At 38.6% G+C, this 24,830-nt stretch overlaps 1 protein-coding gene across 1 annotated transcript in view; it reads left to right on the forward strand.

Annotated features, from left to right (window-relative positions):
* LOC102282145 (glycerophosphodiester phosphodiesterase domain-containing protein 4) overlaps window positions 1–24,830 on the forward strand; it is a 94,645-nt gene that overhangs the window by 59,448 nt on the left and 10,367 nt on the right. The window contains exons 11-12 of the mRNA XM_070383084.1: window positions 9,444–9,665; window positions 12,077–12,231. Coding sequence (XP_070239185.1) covers window positions 9,444–9,665; window positions 12,077–12,231 — 377 coding nt within the window. The remainder of the gene's footprint in view (window positions 1–9,443; window positions 9,666–12,076; window positions 12,232–24,830) is intronic.

Here is a 24,830-nt window from a genome sequence, read left to right on the forward strand (position 1 = left end):
TTTAGAGTCCCTTGGACTGCAGGAAGATCCAACCAGTCCATCCTAAAAGAAATCAGTCCTGAATATTCATTGGAAGGACTGATACTGAAGCTGAAACTCCAATACTTTGGCCACCTGATGCAAAAAACTAACTCACTTGAAAAGACCCTGATGCTGGGAAAGATTGAAGGTGGTAGGAGAAGGGGACAACAGAGGATGAGATGGTTAGATGATATCACCAACTCAATGGACATGCGTTTGAGTAAACTCCGGGAGTTGGTGATCGACAGGGAAGCCTGGCATGCTGCAGTTCACGGTGTCGCAAAGAGTCGAACATGACTGAGCGACTGAACTGAACTGACTGAGAGTAAGGAATGATCCAGAATTTGTGAAGTTTGAAGCTTATGTAATTTTTTTTAAAATGAAAATAAATAAATGGGCTTCCCTGATAGTTCAGTTGGTAAGAGTGCGCCTGCAATGCAGGAGACCCCCGGTTCAATTCCTGCGTTGGGAAGATCCCCTGGAAAAGGGATAGGCTACCCACTCCAGTATTCTTGTGCTTCCCTTGTGGCTCAGCTAGTAAAGAATCTGCCTGCAATGCAGGAGACCTGGGTTTGATCCCTGGCTGGAGAAGTGAGAGACTACCTACTCCAGTATTCTGGCCCTGGAGAATTCCATGGGCTGTATAGTCCATAGGATCTCAAAGAGCAACTGAACTAACTAAACTGTAGAATTTTCTTCAGCTCCTGATACTAATTTGTCTGTGGTGCCTTTATTCTAGCTGTTCTTTTTCAAAAAAGATTCCTAACATAAAATTTTTAGGAAAGTGCTATAGAGAAGAAATGAGTGTTATATGACAATAGTCTCAAAATAACAGTTATAGGTTGGTAAATAGAAACGGACTTAATATTGTTAGAAATTCTCTCTGCATGAATAGTGTTAGTACTCTGAGCAACCTGGTTTACTTCCGTAGTGGGATTAATAGTAAAAGTAATGGTACCTGTTATGGACAAGATATGGAAATCATATGGAAAATGATATTATTGTTCATTTATGTTTACAGCTGGTTCTCAGAATTATCTGTTGAGTGGTAATCTTTCCCTCTAAGTGGCATCACTAAGAAGATTTTACATAATTGTCCTTTTTTAAAACTGAAGATTTATTGACATAAAATATTATATTAGTTTCAAGTGGACAACATGGTGATTTGATATTTTTATATGTTACATAATGATCACTACAATAAGTCTGCTTACATCTGTTACCATACAGAGTTATTATGATATTATTGACTATATTTCCTTTGCTGTACATTATATTTCTCTGACCTGTATATTTTATAACTGGAAGTTTGTACCTCGTTGTTGTTTAGTTGCCCAGTCATATCCGATTCTTTGTGACCCCCTGGACGACAGCATGCCAGGACTCCCTGTCCCTCACCATCTCCTAAAGTTTGCCCAAGTTCATATCCACTACATCGGTGATGTCATCCAACCTTCTCATCCTCTGACGCCCTCTTCTCCTGCCCTCAGTCTTTCCCAGCATCAGGGACTTTTGTACCTCTTAATCTTACCTGTTTTAGCCATCACTCCTTCCCTTTAGCAGTCACTACTTCATTCTCTGTATCTATGATGTTCTGTTTTGTTATATTTGTTTTGTTTTACTTTTTAAAAAAAATTTTTTTTATTGAAGGATAATTGCTTTACAAAATTTCGTTGTTTTCTGCCAAACCTCAAAATGAATCAGCCATAGGTATATATATATCCCCTCCCTTTTGAACCTCTCTCCCACCTCCCTCCCCACCCAACACCTCTAGGTTAAAACAGAGCCCCTGTTTTAGTTTCCTGATCCATACAGCAAATTCCCATTCGCTATTTTACATATGGTAATATAAGTTTCCATGTTACTCTTTCCATACATCTCACCCTCTCCTCCCCTCTCCCCATGTCCATAAGTCTATTCTCTGTCTGTTTCTCCATTGCTGCCCTGTAAATAAATTCGTCAGTACCATTTTTCTACATTACATATATATGTGTTAGAATACAATATTTATCTTTCTCTTTCTGACTTACTTCACTCTGTGTAATAGGTTCTAGATTCATCCACCTCATTAGAAGTGACTCAAATGCATTCCTTTTTGTGGCTGAGTAATATTCCATTATGTATATGTACCACAACTTCTTTATCCATTCATCTGTCAATGGACATCTAGGTTGCTTCTATGTTCCAGCTATTGTAAATAGTGCTGCAATGAACAATGGGATACATGTGTCTTTTTCCATTTTGGTTTCCTCAAGGTATATGCCTAGGGGTGGGATTGCTGGGTCATATGGTGTTTTTATTCCTAGTTTTTTAGGGAATCTCCATACCATCCTCCATAGCTGGTCCAGCCTCTGGCTGATCTCCAAAATTCCTTGCCCCAGCCATTTAAGAGATAACTACTCCAAATAACCTTGGAGAAGAACAGGCCCCCTTAAGACAGTAACTTTCCACATACATGCCTATATATACTTATTCTTCCTGGATAAGTGCAGCAACTCACTAATCTGACTGCTGCCCCTTCTCGCTTCATTAAAGGTGATTTGTTCCTGTAAAGTGCCAGTCTCGTTCTTTTTCTGAACCTCGCCTTCTCTAACTCCCTTACCTTACAGGGATCGTTTCCCAGCATGACTGGATATGTGGCTTAGGGGCTTCTCGGGCTGGTTCTGACCTGGCAGTGGGCAGGGCTAGGTCCTGGAGCAGCTGGCTGGATAGCCTGGTCAGGGAGTTTCCTGGGGTTGGTAATGGCTTAGAAGCCTGGTGGGCAGGCTATGCCCTGGAACCAATACATGAGACGGAGGCATCCAAAGTGGTGCTGTCCAGCACCAGAGCTTCTGCGGTAGAAGTAGATCCCAAATGCAGCTGCTGCCAGCGTCAGTGTTCCCAGGGTGAGACCCAACTTCCTACCGCCTCTCCAATGGCTCTGCCAAGATTGGCAAGTAAGTCTGACTAGGCTCCTTTCAAATTATTGCCTTTGTGGTGGGTCTCAGAGCATGTGAGGTTTTTGTGGGTGCCCTGAAAGAGCAGAGTATCTATTTCCTTTAACCTCCCTGCTCTCTAGTATACAAACATTGCAGGCCTTCAAAGCCAGACATTCTGGAGGCTCTTTTCCCAGTACAGGACCCTTGAGCCAGACAGTCTTATGTGGGGCTCAGACTACTTGCTTCTTGGGGAAAATATTCTGCAATTATTATCCTTCCTTTTGTGAATTGCCTCCCTGAAGTATGGATCTTCACCCTACCATGTCTCTAGCTTCCTTTTTTATATCTGGAGTTGTGAAAATATTTTCTATTAGTCTTCAGGTGGTTCTCAAAGATACTTGCTCTTTCAGTGGTTGTAATTTTGGTATGCCCTTGGGAGAAGGAGAGCTCAGGGTTTTTCTACCATGCCATTTTGGTCACAACCCTAATTGTCCTGTTTCTTAACCATTTGATACGTTGGATCGTCTAGCAGCCCTTCTACTTATAATTTCTCTAAGCCTAAGCATAGAGAACTGAAAACCTTTTAATACTGTTTTTTACTTGAGGAACAAGATGTTTTTATGGAGAACTTAAGTTTGTTTTTATTCTATCTTGTCACTTACTGGAGATTTTTTAAAATACTAAGCTACAGGTTACAGATAGTCTAAACTGGCTTTGACTCATTCCAGCTTGGGACTTCCCTGGTGTCTCAGCAGTAAAGAACCCACCTGCAAGAGAAGATATGGCAAAAGCCACAAGTTCGATTGCTGGGTCAGGAAGATCCCCTGGAGAAAGAAATGGCAACCCACTCGAGTATTCTTGCCTGGAAAATTCCATGACAGCCCATGGAGTCTCAAAAGAGTCAGACAAAACTTGTTGGCTAAACAACAACAGCATTCCAGCTTATTTTAAATATTTTAAAAATGAGCCTTCATTAACTTAAGCTATTACTTCTTTTTTTTTTCTTTTTGGTAAGGTGCTGAGTTTTTGGGTTTTTTTTTTTTTTTTTTAAACTTTACAATATTGTATTAGTTTTGCCAAATATCGAAATGAATCCGCCACAGGTATACCTGTGTTCCCCATCCTGAACCCTCCTCCCTCCTCCCTCCCCATACCCTCCCTCTGGGTCGTCCCAGTGCACCAGCCCCAAGCACCCAGTATCGTGCATCGAACCTGGACTGGCGATTCGTTTCATACATGATATTATACATTTTTCAATGCCATTCTCCCAAATCTCCCCACCCTCTCCCTCTCCCACAGAGTCCATAAGACTGACCTACTCAGATCTAGTTTTAAGCTCTCCTGTTAATCTTGATGGTTTTTGCTACTTCAATTTTTTGTCCAAGTTATTATTGAAAGGAAAGGCTTCATGAATGTCCTTGTATAGAGCATTTCCTATTCCTTTTTCCATTTAGGGGCATTTTAGAAATTATGCATAAATGAATTATTTAAATCCTATCTTGATCTTTGCCCATCCAGTTTTTCCACAACAATTAAGTGAATCATTTGGTCTAGAACAGGTAGAGTCTAACAAAAATCTTGAATTCTGAAGCAGATTTCTCTTTTCATGATGATTAAGAAAACCCTTAATTATTAACTTCTGCTCATGTCTAAACTATAGTTTCATTCAACACTGATATTCTGCCTTGTGGATATTATGAAATATGATTCTTTCTTTCTTGAGAAAAAAGTGAGAAAGGGTAGCTTTCTTAGGGTGTAGGGGAATAAGAAGAAATACAAAGGGTGGAATTAGATTGAAGATAAATTTATGTCGAGAAAAAGATTGCTTTAGTCTTGAAAAAATGTGAGGTAGCGACTGCTTCCTTCTCCTGAGAGAGAACCTTCTATCATTGACTTCACCAACAAGTGATCTGAAATTGGAAAATGATGGTAAAAGTAGCCGTCTAGTAAGTTCAATATAGGCAATATATATATGGACTGGGCTTCCCTGATAGCTCAGTTGGTAAAAAATCCACCTGCAATGCAGGAGACCCTGGTTCGATTCCTGGGTCAGGAAGATCCACTGGAGAAGGGATAGGCTACCCACTCCAGTATTCTTGGGCTTCCCTTGTGGCTCAGCTGGTAAAGAATCCACTTGCAATGCAGGAGACCTGGGTTCGATCCCTGGGTTGGGAAGATCCCCTGGAGAAGGGAAAGGCCACCCACTCCAGTATTCCAGCCTGGAGTATTCCACGGACTATGTAGTTCATGGGGTCCCAAAGAGTCAGACACGACTGAGTGACTTTCACTTTCACTTCACATATATGGACTGAGGTATAAGATGTAATGCTGTGTTAAAAAAAAATGGCATTTCCTGCTGTGAAAAAGTTATACTCAGTAGAAGCAGTAGAGTGAGGGAACTATTGTGAATTATGCAATGTTCTGTGTACCAGACATGTTCCTAAACCCAGAAAATATCTTATCATATTTAATAATCAAAGTAATCATGAGAAATACACAGATCATTCCTCCCCTTTCCCATTTTATACTTTGGACAATAAAGGTTTTGAGAATCTAAGTGGTTTTATCAAAGTTACAAACCAACAGCATATGAAGCCAGAATTTTAATATGACTTCAGAAGTGTACAAGTAAGTATAGAGAACAGAATTAAAGAGGCATAAAAATGAAACATCTTGGGTGTTAACCACTTACTGAAATGGGAAACCACTTCGGTTATTCTTGCCTTGAGAACCCCATGAACAGTAGGAAAAGGCAAAAAGATAGGATACTGAAAGATGAACTCCCCAGGTCAGTAGATGCCCAATATGCTCCTGGAGGAGAGTGGTAACTCCAGAAAGAATGTAACTCCAGAAAGAATGAAGAGACGGAGCCAAAGCGAAAACAACACCCAGTTTTTGATGTGACTGGTGATGGAAGTAAAGTCCAATGCTGTAAAGAACAATATTGCATAGGAACCTGGAATGTTAGGTCCATGAATCAAGGCAAATTGGAAGTGGTCAAACAGGAGATGGCAAGAGTGAACATCGACATTTTAGGAATCAGCGAACTAAGATGGACTGGAATGGGTGAATTTAACTCAGATGACCATTATATGTACTACTGTGGGCAAGAATCCCTTGGAAGAAATGGAGTAGCCCTCATAGTCAACAAGTGTCCGAAATACAGTACTTGGGTGCAATCTCAAAAACGACAGAATGATTTCTATTTGTTTCCAAGGCAAACCATTCAATATCACAGTAATCCAAGTCTGTGCCCCAACCAGTAATGCTGAAGAAGGTGAAGTTGAATGGTTCTGTGAAGACCTACAAAACCTTCTAGAACTAACACCCAAATAAGGTGTCCTTTTCATCATAGGGGACTGGAATGCAAAAGTAGGAAGTCAAAAGATACCTGAAGTAACAGGCAAATTTATCCTTTGAGTACAAAATGAAGCAGGACAAAGGCTAACAGAGTTTTGCCAAGAGAACACACTGGTCATAGCAAACACCCTCTTCCGACAACACAAGAGATGACTGTACATATGGACATCACCAGATGGTTAAAACCAAAATCAGATTGATTATATTCTTTGCAGTCAAAGATGGAGAAGCTCTATACAGTCAGCAAAAACAAGACCAGGAGTTGACTGTGGCTCAGATCATGAACTCCTTATTGCCAAATTCAGACTGAAATTGAAGAAAGTAGGGAAAAATCACTAGACCATTGAGGTATGACCTGAATAAAATCACTTATGATTATACAGTGAAACTGACAAATAGATTCAAGGGGTTGGATCTGATAGACAGAGTGCCTCAAGAACTATGGATGGAGGTTTGTGACATTGTACAGGAGGCAGGGATCAAGACCATCCCCAAGAAAAAGAAATGCAAAAAGGCAAAATAGCTGTCTGAAGAAGTCTTATAAATGGCTGAGAAAAGAAGAGAAGCTAAAGGCAAAGCAGAAAAGAAAAGATATACGCATTTGAATGCAGAGTTCCAAAGAATAGCAAGGAGAGATAAGACAGCCTTCCTCAGTGATCAGTGCAAAGAAATAGAGGAAAACAATAGAATGGGAAAGACTAGAGATCTTGTCAAGAAAATTAGAGATACCAAGGGAACATTTCATGCAAAGATGGGCACAATAAAGGACAGAAATGGTAGGGACCTAACAGAAGCAGAAGATATTAAGAAGAGGTGGCAAGAATACACAGAAGAACTGTATAAGAAAGATCTTCATGACCCAGATAATCACAATTGTGTGATCACTCACACTCACCTAGAGCCAGACATCCTGGAATGTGAAGTCAAGTGGGCCTTAGGAAGCATCACTACGAACAAAGCTAGGGGAAGTGATGGAATTCCTGCTGAGCTATTTCAAATCCTAAAAGGTGATGCTGTGAAAGTGCTGCACTCAATATGCCAGCAAACTTGGAAAATTCAGCATTGGCCATAGGACTGGAAAAGGTCAGTTTTCATTCCGATCCCAAAGAAAGGCAATGCCAAAGAATGTTCAAACTACCACACAATTGCACTCATCTCAAAAGGCTAGCAAAATAATGCTCAAGATTCTCCAAGCCAGGCTTCAACAGTACATGAACCTTGAACTTCCAGATGTTCAAGCTGGATTTAGAAAAGGCAGAGGAACCAGAGATCAAATTTCTAACATCCATTGGATCATCAAGAAAGCAAGAGAGTTCCAGAAAAGCATCTACTTCTGCTTTATTGAGTATGCCAAAGCTTTTGACTGTGTGGCTCACAACAAACTGTGGAAAATTCTTCAAGAGATGGGAATACCAGACCACCTTACCTGCCTCCTGAGAAATCTGTATGCAGGTCAGGAAGCAACAGTTAGAACCAGAAGTGGGGAAATGGACTCGTTCCAAATCAGGAAAGGAGTATGTCAAGGCTGTGTATTGTCACCCTGCTTATATAACTTATATGCAGAGTACATCATGGAAAATGCCACACTGGATGAAGCACAAGCTGAAATCAAGCTACCAGGAGAAATATCAATAACCTCAGATACACAGATTATACCACCCCTATGGCAGAAAGCAAAGAGGAACTAAAGAGCCTCTTGTTGAAAGTGAAAGAGGAGAGTGAAAAAGTTGGCTTAAAATTCAACATTCAACAAAAGAAGATCGTGGCATCCAGCCCCATCATTTCATGGCAAATAGATGGGGAACCAATGGAAACAGTGAGAGACCTTATTTTTTTGGGCTCCAAAATCACTCCAGATGGTGACTGCAGCCATAAAATTAAAAGACGCTTGCTCCTTGGAAGAAAAGTTATGACCAACCTAGACAGCATATTAAAAAGCAGAGACATTACTTTGCCAACAAAGGTCCACCTAGTCAAGGCTATGATTTTTCCAGTAGTCATGTATGGATGTGAGTATTGGACTATAAAGAAAGCTGAGCACTGAAGAATTGATGCTTTTGAATTGTGGTGTTGGAGAAGACTCTTGAGTCCCTTGGGCTGCAAGGAGATCCAACCAGTCTATCCTAAAGGAAATAAGTCCTGAATATTCATTGGAAGGACTGATGCTGAAGCTAAAACTCCAATACTTAGGCCACCTGATGAGAAGAACTGACTCATTGAAAAAGACCCTGATGCTGACCAAGATTGAAGGCAGGAGGAGAAGGGGATGACAGAGTATGAGATGGTTGAATGGCATCACTGACTCAATGGGTATGAGTTTGAGCAAGCTCCACGAGTTGGTGATGAACAGGGAAGCCTGGTGTGCTGCAGTCCATGGGGTCTCAAAGAGTTGGACACGACTGAGTGACTGAACTGAACTGAACTGAAAAATGAACCATTGGAGTTTAATGCCACCAAAGTCTCTTTAGTTCAGAATTATTTAAGGAAGTCTTCATGAAGAAGGTAGCATTTGAACTAAGCTTTGCAAATAGAAGAAAGGATTTTAACAGGTTAGTATGGCAAGAAAGATCCCTTGAAGGAGGAAATGGCAACCCACTCCAATATTTTTGCCAGGAAAATCCAAAGGACAGAAGACCCTGGAGGACTGTGTTACAATCCATGGAGTTGCAAAGAGTCAGACACGACTAAACACATACACAGACAGCAAAGAAGGCAAGTAAGTGATAGAGCTAGGATTGAGTCCAATTCAGCTCAAAACCGAAGTCCTTTTTTTTACACTACACATAACTAGAACAGTGAGAGAAAATGTGGGAAACCAGTAAAACTAAAACTGAATTATATTACCTTGAGTTTAAAAAAAGGTTGAAAAGGAAGCTCAGGAGGAAAATAGGAAGGTCCTTCAGTTCAAATACAGCAGATTCTGTTACAGAATAAATCATTGAAAATACCATCACTACCTATGGAGATTACATTTCATTTCTCCTCTTGGCTACTCTTACCTCTGGACGAGTATTTCAGAAGATTTGGTGGGCTGAATAGTAGTGGACCAACACGAAGGTAGGGTTTGGTGTGGGGCTAAAAGCATGAGAATTAGAAAATACTTTTGATAGCAGCTAATGTTTTCTCTGATATACTTATTTTTAGATCAAACCATTTTTTGGTATGAAACCTCTATCAGAGGCTGATAGGGAAAGAGCGAGAAATCAGAAGATTCCAAAACTAAGTGAATTATTGGAAATTGCACGGAAGGCAAAAAAAATGGTGATATTTGATCTTTATACTCCTCCACGATCACATCCTTCCAGGTCATCGTATATCCACCTTGTAGTAAGCGTGATCCTTGACTCTAAGATTGAGCAACATCTGGTACGTCTATCTCAGTATTTATGGTAGAGGTTGGGAAGTGGGTAGCATAGCATTTGAACCTGAACTACCTTGTAATCTTCCCCGGAATGGTTCTACTCCCTGTAGAAAATGGGGTTGGCTGCTTATATAGCTACTGGGTTTGCCAAAAATTCCTTCAGTTTTTAAGTAAAAATAAAAGACACATTTTATTTTTACCAAGAGGTTTATTGAGCAACATATCCACTGTTTTGTTTCACTAAAAAAGAGCTAAAGGTGCATGCTCAGTCGTGTCCGACTCTTGGCCACTCCATGGACTATAACCCGCTGGGTTCTTCTCTCCATGGAATTTTCCAGGCAAGAGTACTAGAGTGGGTTGCCATTTCCTACTCCAAGGGATCTTCCCAACCAAGAGATCAAACCTGTGTCTCTTGCATCTCCTGCATTGGCAGGTGGTTTCTCTACCACTGTGCCACCTGGGAGGCCTTATCTTTTGCCACTTTTCAAGCAACTTCATAATTTAATCTTCCAAAAATTTCTTATCTTTTGGGGCAGAACTGTTCCAGGTACCATTTACAGCATTCCAGGGAATAGAAATTTTTTCCATTAAGAGAATTTTGTAAATACCAAAATAAATGGAAATCCAAAGATGCAATGTCTGGTAATATAGCAGATGAATCAGAACTTCCCAGCTAAGCTGTAACAGTTTTTGCCTGGTCATCAAAGAAACATGAGATTTTGCATTATTCTGATGAAAGATTATTCATTTTCTTCTGACTAATTCTGGTTGCCTGTTGTTGAGTGCTGCTTTCAGTTGGTCTAATTGGGAGCAGTACTTGCAGAATTAATCATTTGGTTTTCTGGAAGGAGCTCGTAATAGAGAACCCCCCTGCCCCCTCCCAATCCCACCAGACATATCATCACCTTCTTTGAATGCAGACTGGCCTTTGGTGTGCTTAGTGATAATTCATTTTGCTTGCCCCATGGTATCTTCAATTCCACATTATTGTACAGTATCCAGTTATCATCACCTGTCACAACATGTTTTAAAAACAGAACATTTTCATTATGTTTCAGTAGAAAATCGCTTGCAAAAATACCTTCAAGAAGGTTTTTTTTTTCCCTTAATTTATGTGGAACCCAAACATCAAAGCAATTAACATAACCATGGTGGTGCAAATGATTTTCAACACTTGATTTGGATATTTTGAGTATGTTGGCTATTCCCATGTGGTATAACATTGATTGTTCTCAATTAATACCTCAATTTGATCACTATCAGCTTCAACTGGTCTTTATGACCGTGGAGCATCATCCAGCGAGAAATCTCCAGCATGAAACTTCACAAACCACTTTTGACATGTTCCATCAGTTACAGCACCTTCTCCATACACTGCACAAATTTTTTTTTTTTTTTTTGCATTTCAGTTGTGTTTTTACTTTTCTTGAAAAAATAAAGCCTAATATGTCAAAAATGTGATTTTTTTCTTTCTTCTTCAACATTAAAATCCTCCAATTTTGATGTTTTTTTAATGCACACTAATATTTCAGCTGTCACAATACAATCTAATAAAATTGTCTCAAATGAAGTTAAAGACAAGTAAGTGCTGCTCAAGCCATCTTACAGGAAAAAAAAAGAAAAGAACAAAATTTTTGGTCAACCCAATATATGTGATAGTCTATGAATGAGCCAGTTAAATTTGTATCAGTAGGGAAAACATTGAGGCTGTTTGCTATTGCAAATCAAATGTCACCACTGTGTTGAAAGGGATTGTGTGTAATAGCTATATGATGTGACTTGAACCATGATCAACATACATCTCTTAGAGAAAGGGCCTTAGAGAAAGGGAACGCTAAGACTTTCATTATCAGCTTTCATTTATGATATAGAAAGTTCTTATTTCAGCAGAAAACTTATTCATCATGTTTTCCAGAAAGCTCTGCCTTTTGGCAGTCAGTCATTCCACATATCTTTAATTCTCAGAATATGGAAGAATGCCATGAATGAAACAAATATCTGTCATTTTGCAAATAGAACTCTTTCCACAGATGAATCATAATAGCATTTCCTGTTGACAGGAAATTACTCTTCTCAAAGATGATTTGTATCATTATCAGCCCAAGGAGATGTTTGTGATTCCAACCCCTCCTCCACACCTACCACCTACTCAACCACTTTAGCTAGTGTAGTGATACAGTGAACCCTTGGCCCCACGATGTTAACTGGGAAAACTCAGCTCCAGAATAACCCTGGTGAAAGCCCATTATGGTTCACTAGACAATATTAGGCCAGGTTGACTCTCATCAAGGACTAGAATCTCTGCTCCCTATAAACTGTTACTCATGTTGGAATGAGACTTCTCCCATTCTACATGAGGCTGTTTGTACCTAGACAGCTGATTATCCACTGAAAGAATTACTGTTTCTCCTTGCAGATTATTTGGTTACCAGGTTCTGAGAGGGATTACGTCAGGAGCAAAGCTCCTGGTTTTCAGCACATTGGCCGGTTATTCACCATCGAAAGACTTACAAAAGAAAAGATCACTAGAATAAATGTTGACTACAAGAACTTGTTCTACAATGGGTTGAAGTAAGTGTTTAACCACACCTCTCTTGGTGTGTGTTGCCTTTCTTGCACAAAATCTGCATCCCAGCCAAGCTACCGGGATTTCTCCTCCCATCTCAAGAATTTCTGTGTGTGGCTATCTTTATGAAATTCTCTATTTTCCTCTTCTTATCTTTCCCTCCCTGTCTGCCAAAAAACATTTATTAAGGGTAGACTCTGTTCCTGGAACACAGTCTTTAGCCCCTACTCCTGTCCCCCAATCTCTGATCATTTAACCCACTTTTGTGTATTCTTGGTGTTTTTCTTTTTAAATAATGTAAGTGTTTGAAAAGTCAGAACTCAAAAAGTTGTTGATATCCCCTGCCATTACCAGAGAGATTCCAGTACCTTATAAATGGCTTTGTGATCCAGATATCAAGATCTCTTATAGTGTAAAAAAAATTATTAAACATCAAATTTATAAATATTAGAGATACATTTTCAGAATTAAAAGTACCTGGGAATAAAATAACTTTTTCAAATTTATTAATCACTGCTTACATTAATCCCTATACCATTCCTGTTAAAAGTGATTTTTTTCAGATAACTCTAAATGCGGCAAAAACAAAGTATCCTTAGAGATAGAGATGTAGCTATAATTATGAGTATAGATGTAGATATAATTATAGATATATATCCAAAATCCCCCTTGGCCAATAAAAATTCCCCTAGTTACTTTTCTGTATTTCAAGCCTTGAACTACGCTGTTGTATTCACCTAGATACCAATAAAAGGTATTGCCGATTTATTACCCTCCACTTGAATTAATATTATTCCACAGTATAAAGTACAGAATATTAAGTCCTTCAGTGCAGTTCAGTCGCTCAGTCGTGTCTGACTCTTTGCGACCCCATGAATCGCAGCACGCCAGGCCTCCCTGTCCATCACCAACGCCTGAGTTCACTCAAACTCATGTCCATCAAGTCAGTGATGCTATCCAGCCATCTCATCCTCTGTCGTCCCCTTCTCCTCCTGCCCTCAATCCCTCCCAGCATCAGGGTCTTTTTCAATGAGTCAACTCTTCACATAAAGTGGCCAAAGTATTGGAGTTTCAGCTTCATCATCAGTCCTTCCAATGAACACCCAGGATTGATCTCCTTCAGAATGGACTGGTTGGATCTCCTTGCAGTCCAAGGGACTTTCAAGAGTCTTCTCCAACACCACACTTCAAAAGCATCAATTCTTCGGCACTCAGCCTTCTTCACAGTCCAACTCTCACATCCATATATGACCACAGGAAAAACCATAGCCTTGACTAGATGGACCTTTGTTGGCAAAGTAATGTCTCTGCTTTTCACTATGCTCTCTAGGTTGGTCATAACTTTCCTTCCAAGGAGTAAGCATCTTTTAATTTCATGGCTGCAGTCACCATCTGCAGTGATTTTGGAGCCCAGAAAAATAAAGTCTGACACTGTTTCCACTGTTTCCCCATCTGTTTCCCATGAAGTGATGGGACCAGATGCCATGATCTTCGTTTTCTGAATGTTGAGCTTTAAGCCAACTTTTTCACTCTCCACTTTCACTTTCATAATTCCATTTACTACCTTCTGCCATTTGTGCTATTGTTCTTGTAAATGATATTTAATAATACTTTATTTTTAACCCCCAGAATATACTTTATTATATTTTTTAAATAGTCTAGAATATTTTTCAGATTGAACTTTTTATTTTGAGGTGGTTGCATGTTAACATGTAAGGAATAATAGGAAATAGTCCTGTACCTTACCCAGTTTACTCCAGTGGTAAAACTTGCAACATTTTGGTATGATATCAAGACCAAGATACTGAAATGAATGCAATCCACCAATCTTATTCAAATTTCCCCAACTTATATTCATTTTTGTGTGTTTTTCTGTATTAATATATATAGATCTATGTGCAGTTTTATCATATGTGTGTTTGTGGATTCAACATCACAACCAAGATATAGGCTTGTTTAGTCACCAGACGTATTCCTTTTGTTGCCCTCTGATAACCACATTCCCCTTCCTTGCATATCCAACTCACCTCAAACCCTAACTTCCTCAATGAATAATCTCTTCTGCACTTTTGTCGTATTAAGAAAAATATATAGAAGAATCATAGAGTGTGCAACCTGTTGTGACTGGCTTTTTTCTACTCAGTGTAATTCCTTTTGAGATTCATAAAGACTGTTTCATGTGTCAGCAGCTGGTTCTTTTTCATTGCTGAATAGTATTCCATTGTATGAATGCACTAAACTTTAATTATTCATCAACTGAAGGATATCTGATTGTTTCATCAATTTATGAGCTATTTTTCATAAATGTGAATATTTGTGTATAGGTTTTCATGTGAACACAATTTTTTAACTAAGAGTTAATAGCTTATTCAGACTTTGCTCTCTTTATTTTTTATTTTTGGCTGTGCTGGGTCTTTCTTGCTGCACAGGCTTTTCTCTAGTTGCAGTGAGTGGGGGCCACTCTGTAGTTGCAGTGTGTGGGCTTCTCACTGAAGTGGCTCCTCTCATTGCAGAGCGTGGACTCGGGACTGTGGGCTTCAGTGGTTGTGGCACATGGGCTCAGTGGTTGCAGCTCCCAGACTCTAGAGCACAAGCCCAAGAGTTGCAGCACACGAGCTTAGTTGCTCCATGGCATGTGGGATCTTCCCAGACCAGGCATCAGAGCCATGTTTTGGGTTTGCCAGGTAGATTCTTTACCTCTGAGCCACCAGGGAAGCCCTTCTCTCTCTTTAAAAACTTTTAATTATGTTAAAATACACTTAAAATTTACTTTTGTGATAATTTTTAAATATACAACTTTGTGACTTTAATATGCATTCATTACATAGTTCAGCAGTCACCACCATCACCTACTTAACATTTTTTATCTTGTAAACTCAAATTCTGTTCTCATTAAGCAATGAGTTCCCATCATACTCTGCCTCCAGACTCTGGAAACCACCATTTTACTTTATATCTTTATGATTTTGATTCATATAAGTGAAATTATATAGTATTCATCTTTTTTGATTGGTTTATTTCTTTTAAGATGAAGTCCTCAAGATTCATCCATGTTGAACTCATCCACTGAAGAATATATTACTTTTTAACTGAATAATAATTCATTGTGTGTAAATGCCACTATTTGCTTAGCCTTTTGTCAATAGATGGGCACTTGGGTTGCTTTCACATTTCAGTTATTGTGAATAAAGCTGCTGTGAAAATGGGGGTACAAGTATCTCTTCAAGACCCTGCTTTCATTTCTTTTGGGTATATACTAGGAAGTGGAATTGCTGAATTATATGGTAATTCTAATGTTAATTTTTTGAGACACCACCGTACTATTTTTCACAACTCTAAAAACAGAAGGACACAAATGCTCCAGTTCCTTCACATTAACACATCCTATTGATTCCTGGTTTTCTAATGTCGCCATAATGGGTTCGTATTAGTTCTTCTTGAAATGTTTGATGGAATTCACCAGCGAAGATATTGGATCCAGGGCTTTTCTTTGTTGGAAGAGTTTTAGTTAATAATTCAATCTCCTTATTGATTGTAGATCTATTCACATTTTCTAATTCCTCATGATAAGTTGTGGTAGGTTTGTTGCTTCTAGGAATTTTTCCATTTCACCTAGGCTACCTAATTTATTGGGATACAATTGCTCATATTGCTCATATCCTTTATAATCCTTTTAATTCTATAAATCCTGTAATAGTATGTTCACTTTCATTTCTGACTTCAGTAATTTGGGTCTTTTCTCTTTATCTTATTAGTTCAGTTCAGTTCAGTCGCTCAGTCGTGTTGGACTCTTTGCAACCCATGAATCACAGCACGCCAGGCCTCCCTGTCCATCACCAACTCCCGGAGTTCACTCAAACTCATGTCCATCGAGTCAGTGATGCCATCCAGCCATCTCATCCTCTGTCGTCCCCTTCTCCTCCTGCCCCCAAGCCCTCCCAGCATCAGGGTCTTTTCCAATGAGTCAACTTTTCGCATGAGGTGGCCAAAGTATTCGAGTTTCAGCTTCATCATCAGTCCTTCCAATGTACACCCAGGACTGATCTCCTTTAGGATGGACTGGTTGGATCTCCTTGCAGTCCAAGGGACTCTCAAGAGTCTTCTCCAACACTACAGTTCAAAAGCATCAATTCTTCAGCACTCAGCTTTCTTCACAGTCCAACTTTCACATCCATACATGACCACTGCAAAAACCATAGCCTTGACTAGACAGACCTTTGTTGGCAAAGTAATATCTCTGCTTTTCAATATGCTATCTAGGTTGATCATAACTTTCCTTCCAAGGAGTAAGCGTCTTTTAATTTCATGGCTGCAATCACCACCTGCAGTGATTTTGAAGCCCAAAAAAATAAAGTCTGACACTGTTTCCACTGTTTCCCCATCTATCTGCCATGAAGTGATGGGACCAGATGCCATGATCTTAGTTTTCTGAATGTTGAGCTTTAAGCCAAGTTTTCACTCTCCTCTTTCACTTTCATCAAGAGGCTTTTGAGTTCCTCTTCACTTTCTGCCATAAGGGTAGTGTCATCTGCATATCTGAGGTTATTGACATTTCTCCGGGCAATCTTGATTCCAGCTTGTGCTTCTTCCAGCCCAGCGTTTCTCCTGATGTACTCTGCATATAAGTTAAATAAGCAGGGTGACAATATACAGCCTTGACATACTCCTTTTTCTATTTGGAACCAGTCTGCTGTTCCATGTCCAGTTCTAACTGTCAAAACTAGTGGAGGTGATGGAATTCCAGTTGAGCTATTTCAAATCCTGGAAAATGATGCTGTGAAAGTGCTGCACGCAATATGCCAGCAAATTTGGAAAACTCAGCAGTGGCCACAGGACTGGAAAAGGTCAGTTTTCATGCCAATCCCAAAGAAAGACAATGCCAAAGAATGCTCAAACTACTGCACAACTGCACTCATCTCACATGCTAGTAAAGTAATGCTCAAAATTCTGCAAGCCAGGCTTCAGCAGTACATGAACCGTGAACTTCCAGATGTTCAAGCTGGTTTTACAAAAGGCAGAGGAACCAGAGATCAAATTGCCAACATCCACTGGATCATCAAAAAAGCAAGAGAGTTCCAGAAAAACATCTATTTCTGCTTTATTGACCATGCCAAAGCCTTTGACTGTGTGGATCACAATAAACTGTGGAAAATTCTGAAAGAGATGGGAATACCAGACCACCTGACCTGCCTCTTGAGAAACCTGTATGCAGGTCAGGAAGCAACAGTTAGAACTGGACATGGAACAACAGACTGGTTAGTACCTCTAGCTAAAAATTTACTAATTTTGTTGATATTTTCAGAGAACTAACTTTTGGTTTCTTTGTTGGTTTTCTGTTCTGTTTTGTGTTTGCACTAATCTTTATTATTTTCTTCCTTTTACTATGTTGGGTCAATTTGTTCTTCTTTTTCTAGTTTCCTAAGTTGTAAAGATATGTTGTTGATATGAAATCTTTCTTGGTTTTGAAATTTTTCTTCCACTTTTATTCAAATATACATATAGCACTATAAGTTTAAGCTGTACAGCATAATGTTTTACTTACAAATATCATTAAATGATTATCACAAGAAGTTCAGTGAACATCCATCATCTCATATAGATGCATAACTGGAGAAATAGAAAGAAGTTTTTTTTACTTAATAACTTTCACATATAACATACAGCAGCATTAATTATATTTATCATATTGCACATTATATCCTTAATACTCTGTTTCTTTTTTTAAATTTTTTTAATTGAAGTATGATTTATTTACAATGTTGTGTTAGTTTCAGGTGTACAACAAATTGATTCATATATATATTTAATTTTTCCTATTCTTTTCCATTATAGTTTGTTCAGTTCAGTTCAGTTCAGTTCAGTCACTCAGTTGTGTCCAACTCTTTGCGACCCCATGAATCGCAGCACGCCAGGCCTCCCTGTCCATCACCAACTCCCGGAGTTCACTCAAACTCATGTCCATTGAGTCGGTAATGCCATCCAGCCATCTCATCCTCTGTCGTCCCCTTCTCCTCCTGCCCCCAATCCCTCCCAGCATCAGAGTCTTTTCCAATGAGTCAACTCTTTGTATGAGGTGGCCAAAGTACTGGAGTTTCAAGTTATTAAATGTAGTTCCCTGTGCTATACAGAAGTTCCTTGTTTATTTTGTATTTGATATTGTTTATATTTTAATTTATGCCTTAATTTATCCCTTGATTTAACTCTTAATTTATCCCTCCCTGTATTTCCCCTTAGGCAACTATAAGTTTGTTTTTTATGTCTGAGAATCTATTTCTGTTTTGTAAAAAAAATTATTTGTATCATTTTCTCAGATTCCATATAAGTGATATGATATTTGTCTTTTGCTATCTGGCTTACTTCACGTAATAGGTTCACCCATGTGCAGCAAATGGCATTATTTCATTCTTTTTATGGCTGAGTAATATTCCATTGTGTGTGTGCACGCATGCACACATGCACACCGTATCTTCTTTATCCTTTTATCTGTCAGTGGACGCATAGGTTGCCTCCATGTGTTGGCTATTGCTAATAGTGCTGTTCTGACCATTGGGGTACATGTATCTTTTGAATTAGACTTTTCTTTGTATGTATACCCAAGTGGGATTGCTGGAGCATATGGTAACTATTTTTGTTTTTTAAGGAACCTCAATACTGTTCTCCCTAGCAGTTATACCAATTTACGTTCCCACTGAGAGGGCAGAAGGGTTCCCTTTTCTCCATATCTTCTCCAGCATTTATTATTTGTATATTTTTTTTAATGATGGCCATTCTGACTGGTATGAAATGATGCCTCATTGTATTTTCCATTTGCATTACTCTAATAATTAGTGATGTTGAGCATCTTTTCATGTGCTTTTTGGCCACCTGTATGTCTTTCTGATACCCATTTTTTCATTGAGTTGTTTGTTTTTTGCTATTGAGCTGCATGGGCTGTTTGTATATTTTGGAGTTTAACCCCTTGTCAGTCACTTCATTTGCAAATATTTTCACCCATTCTGTGGGTTGTCCTTTCATTTTGTTTATGGTTTCCTTTGCCGTGCAAAAGCTTTTAAGTTTTAATTAGGTCCCATTTGTTTTTATTTTCATTACTCCAGGAGATGGATCAAAAAAGATCTTATTATGATTTATATCACAGAGTGTTCTACCTATGTATTCCTTTAAGACTTTTATAATAGGTGGTCTTACATTTAGGTCTTTAATCCATTTTGAGTTTATTTTTGTGTATGGTGTTAGAGACTGTTCTAATTTCATTCTTTTGCATATAGCTGTCTAGTTTTTGCAGCACCACTTTTTGAAGAGACTACCTTTTCTCCCTTGTATAGTCTTGCCTCCTTTGTTGTAGACTAATTGACCGTAAGTGTGTGGGTTTATTTTTGTTCTTTCTATCCCAGTCCCATTTATCTCTATGTCTATTTTTGTGCCAGCACTATACTGTTCTGTTTGCATAGCTTTTAAGTATAGCTTGAAGTCAGGGACTATGATTCCTCGAGCCCCTTTCTTCTTTCTCAAGGTTGTTTTAGTTATTTGGGGTCTTTTGTGTTTTCATACACATTATTGACCAGGGAATTTTTGCCAAAGCCAAAACCTATGGCTGGCAACTTGTTATGTAAGTAAATATTGATACATCTCCCGTCAATAACATTTGGGTAACAAAAAACTTAATACATCTCTAGTCAATAATTTGTTCACAATATTTCTTCTATTCCAAGAACACAGTTTACCTTTCCATCTATTTTGCATCATCTTTCATTTCTTTTATCAACATCTTACAGTTTTCAGAGTACAGGTCTTTTGCCTCCTTAGGTAGGTTAATTCCTAGGTATTTTATTGTTTTTGATGCAATGGCAAGTGGGGTTGTTTCCTTAATTTCTCTTTCTGATATTTTGTTGTTACAGTATAGAAGTGCAATAGGTTTATACACATTAATTTTGCATTTTTCAACTTCACTGAATTCATTGATAGAGAGATAGGTACTTGTTAGTAATAACAACTTGATTCATATGAGTTTTCTCCTCAGTCATCTTAAATCATGCTTAGGAAGAATCTACCTATATGTTATGCAACAGCAAGGCATGCTGAGCAAGAGATGCCATTCTCGCCTTCTTGGATTTTTATCTTCTAAAGCAGATGCTCTAAATGCTTGAGAAGTCATGAACAAATAGGCAGAACTAGATGTTTGAACTTGAGCCTAAATATTATTTCTGAAGCAGAATTTTAAGACAGTCTATGGAGGCCACCCAGGAGAAGGCAATGGCACCCCACTCCAGTACTCTTGCCTGGAAAATCCCGTGGACGGAGAAGCCTGGTAGGCTGCAGACCATGGGGTCGCTAAAAGTCGGACATGACTGAGCGACTTCACTTTCACTCTTTACCTTCATGCATTGGAGAAGGAAACAGCAATCCACTCCAGTGTTCTTGCTTGGAGAATCCCAGGGATGGGGGAGCCTGGTGGGCTACCATCTATGGGGTCGCATAGAGTCGGACACGACTGAAGCGACTCAGCAGCAGCAGTAGTTTTCTGGTAGTGTCTTTAGTATTTTCTATTTTATCATGTCATCTACGGAGTCAGTTTTACTTCTTCTTTTCCAATTTGAATTCATTTTATTTCTTTTCTTCTGTGATTTCTGTGGCTAGGACTTCCAAAACTATGTTGAATAAAAGTGATAAGTGTGGGCCTTCTTGTCTTGTTCCTGATCTGATTTTAGAGGAAGTGCTTTCAGCTTTTTAACTCTGAGTATGATCTTAGCTGTGAGTTTGTCATATATGTGGCCTTTATTATGCTGACTGTTCCCTGTTTGCCCACTTTCTGTAGAGTTTTTATCATAAATGGATATTTAAATTTATCAAAAGCTTTTTCCACATCTATTGAAATGATCGTATGGGTTTTATTCTTCAGTTTGTTAATGTGGTATTTCACATTGATCAATTTGATAATACTGAAAACTTGTAGTCTTGGGATAGATCCCACTTGATCATGGTATATGAGCTTTTAAATATATTGTTGGATTTGGTTTCCTCATATTTTGTTGAGGATTTTTGCATCTATGTTCTTCTGTGACATTGATGATATTATTTGGAAGGAACACTTCTGAATTCATTGTGTGAGGCCACCGTCACTCTGATACCAAAAGCAGAGATATCACAAAAAAGAAAATTACAGGCCCACATTACTGATGAACATAGATGCAATAATCCTCTTATGTTTTAAATGTAAGAATTTATAACTATGCATTTCCCCCTTAGCATCACCTTTGCTGCATCCCTTGAGTTTTTGTGTGTTCATTTTCATTCATCTCCATATATTTTTTTCATTTCCCTTGCGATTTCTTTCTTTATCCTTTAGTTACTTGAAAGTGTAATAATACTATCTTTTATACTTGCCCTTATATTTACTTTTATTGAGGATTTTTTGTCTCCCTTAGACTTAAGTCCCACAAATATGTGAATTTTCCAATTTTCCTTTTGTTAGACTTCTGACTTCATTGTGTTTGATTGGATATAATTTGTGACCTAACATATCTAAAGTGAGAATCGTCACACATGCACTTGAGAAGAATGTGTATGGGCTTATTGGATTGAGTGTTCTGTCTCTTAGATATAGTTTCTTGTGTTAAGTCCTCTGTTTCCTTATCTTCTAACTGTTCTATTTATCATTGAGAATGAGATATTAAAATCTCCAACTGTTATTATACAGCTTCAATTTAGTCAGTGTTTACTTTGTAAATTTTACTGGTCTATCATTAGGCACGTAAATGTTTATGATTAATATATCTTCTTGCTATGTTGAAACTTGTATTAATATATAATATCCTCCTTTGTCACATGTAAACTTTTTTACATAGTCCCTGTTTTATCTGATATTAATATAGCCACCCATGCTCTTTTTAGTTACTATTTGCATAGAATAACTTTTCTGTCCTTTCACTTGCAATCTGTCTGTGCATTTGGATCTTAAATGAGTCTCTTGTGGACAGCATAAACATGGGTCATATGTTTTTATGCATTCTGACAATCTCTGATTGGAGAGTTTAATCTATTTACGTTTTAAAAATTACTGAAAAGGGGGAAGATTATTGTCATGTTGTTAACTGCTGTCATTTTTTTTAATATTGTTTCTGTGATCTGTTACTTTAATTTGTTATTTCTATATACCTTATCAGAGAAGGCAATGGCAACCCACTCCAGTACTCTTGCCTGGAAAATTCCATGGACGGAGGAGCCTGGTGGGCTGCAATCGATGGGCTCGCGAAGAGTCGGACATGACTGAGTGACTTCACTTTCACTTCTTTCATGCATTGGAGAAGGAAATGGCAACCCACCCCAGTGTTCTTGCCTGGAGAATCCCAGGGATGGCGGAGCCTGGTGGGCTGCCATCTATGGGGTCGCACAGTCAGACATGACTGAAGCGACTTAGCAGCAGCAGCAGCATATACTTTATAATTTTTCCCTTATTTTCTTCCTTACTGTTTTCTTTTGTGTTTAGTTGTTTTTTGTAGTGAAATGCTTAAATCCTTTTCTCATTTCTTTTTTTATATTTTTTTATACCTAATTATTTTGTGTTACCATGGGAATTACACTTACCATCCTAAAGTTATGACACTGTGGTTGAATTTATACAAGCTTAAATTCAGTAACATGCAATAACTCTTCTTTATGACTCCAATCTTTCCATTTTCACTTTTTGATGTCAGAAAATTTCATTTTTATATACTGTATGTGTCAAACATAAACTAATAATTCCTCTAAATGGAAGTGTCTCAAATTATGTAGAAGACCACATGTGAAGTTGATAAAGTTATAAAATTATTAGCTTTTAGACTAATAATTCTGGTTTTTTCCTATAGATCTTTTGCTAAATTATGTATAAAATAAAGACTATAATTACACACCATTGTTACAATAATACTATCTTTTATAGTTGCCCTTCTATTTACTTTTATTGAGATCCTTTTGTCTCCCTTAGACTTTGCACTACTGTCTCTTGACTTTATTTCACCTTGGAGGACTCTCTTGAGTTTTTCCTACAGGGCTGATTTAGTGCCCATGAACTCCTTCAGCTTTCGTTTACCTGCTGCTGCTGCTGCTGCTGCTGCTGCTGCTACTGCTAAGTCGCTTCAGTCGTGTCCGACTCTGTGCGACCCCATAGACAGCAGCCCACCAGGCTCCCCCGTCCCTGGGATTCTCCAGCCAAGAACACTGGAGTGGGTTGCCATTTCCTTTTCCAATGCATAAAGTGAAAGTGAAATCGCTTGGTCGTGTCCAACTCTTCTCGACCCCATGGACTGCAGCCCACCAGGCTCCTCTGTCCATGGGATTTTCCAGGCAAGAGTACTGGAGTGGGGTGCTGGGATATCTTAATTTCCTTCTGTGCCTGTGAATCTCCAACAAGACAAATGCTTCAAGATTCTTTCTTTGCCTTTGGCTTTTGGAACTTTGATTATATAGTGTGTCACAGGGAGGATCTCTTTGAGTTCATCTTACTTAGAGTTGATTGGATATTTATATTCATATCTTCCATCACCTTTGGGCAGGCTTCAGCCATTATTTCTTCAGATATTCTCTGTGCTCCTTTCTCTCTCCTTTTGGGACCTAAAAATGCATATATTGACTTGCTGAATGGTGTCCCACAGATATCTTAGGCTCTGTTCCATTTTCATCAATCTTTTTTTGCTTCTTTTCCACAGAATCATTAATATCTATTGATTCATCTTCTAGTTCACTAATTATTTCTTCTGTCTGGTCAAATCTGCCTTTGGATTTTAATATTCAGTTTTTCATTTCATTTATTGTGATTTTCAGCTCTAGAGTTGGGAGTGGTATTTTCTAGGCTTTCTGTCTATTAATGTTTCTGTTTTCTTCATTTTTAAAAAAATTATATATCTTCTTTTAATTCTTTGAGTATCTTCAAGATGGTTTTTTAAAACTCTTCATCTAGTATATCTGAAATCAGCTCTTTTCCAGGGACAGTTCTTGTTGATTTATTTATTTTTCCTTTGAATGAAACCGTACTCTCTTGTTTCTTTGTACACCTTGTGATTTTTTTCTTAAAAACTGGACACTGAATGTAATAATCTGGTAACTCTTGAAATCAGAATCTCCTCCTTCTCCAGGGTTTTCTGGGTTTTGCTTTCTGTTTGTTTGTGTTTTTTTTGTTTGTTTGTTTTGTTGTTGTTGTTGTCTCTGTACCAAAACTTAAGGTCTTCTAGGTCTCTAATATGCCTTTCCCTGGCATATGTGATCACTTCATAATTTCCCCCATATATGTTGCATGTCTTAATCTTTAATGTCTGGCTCCAAAAAGGGGGAAAAGAGATAAATGAATGGTGGGGAAGAAAGAGCACTGAACCTTTAAATCCACTGGAAGTCATTTTAGTGGAAAGGGAAGATGTTTGCTTCAGTGAGGGGGGAGCCATGGTGAGGAAAGCAACAATAATACTGTATTCATTTTCTGTGCATGTCTGTAGCCAGAAGCAGCAATCACTGATCAGAGCACAGCTCCCCAGTAATTGGAAGATGGTGACTGTTTTGCCCCCTGTGACTCTCATAAGCTGTGTGCAAGCTGCTCTAGGAATGTGGGCACAGCTGCCTGTCATGGAGCTGGGAG

This window comes from Bos mutus, chromosome 15 (assembly GCF_027580195.1).
Source record: "Bos mutus isolate GX-2022 chromosome 15, NWIPB_WYAK_1.1, whole genome shotgun sequence".
Classification (NCBI taxonomy): Eukaryota; Metazoa; Chordata; class Mammalia; order Artiodactyla; family Bovidae; genus Bos; species Bos mutus.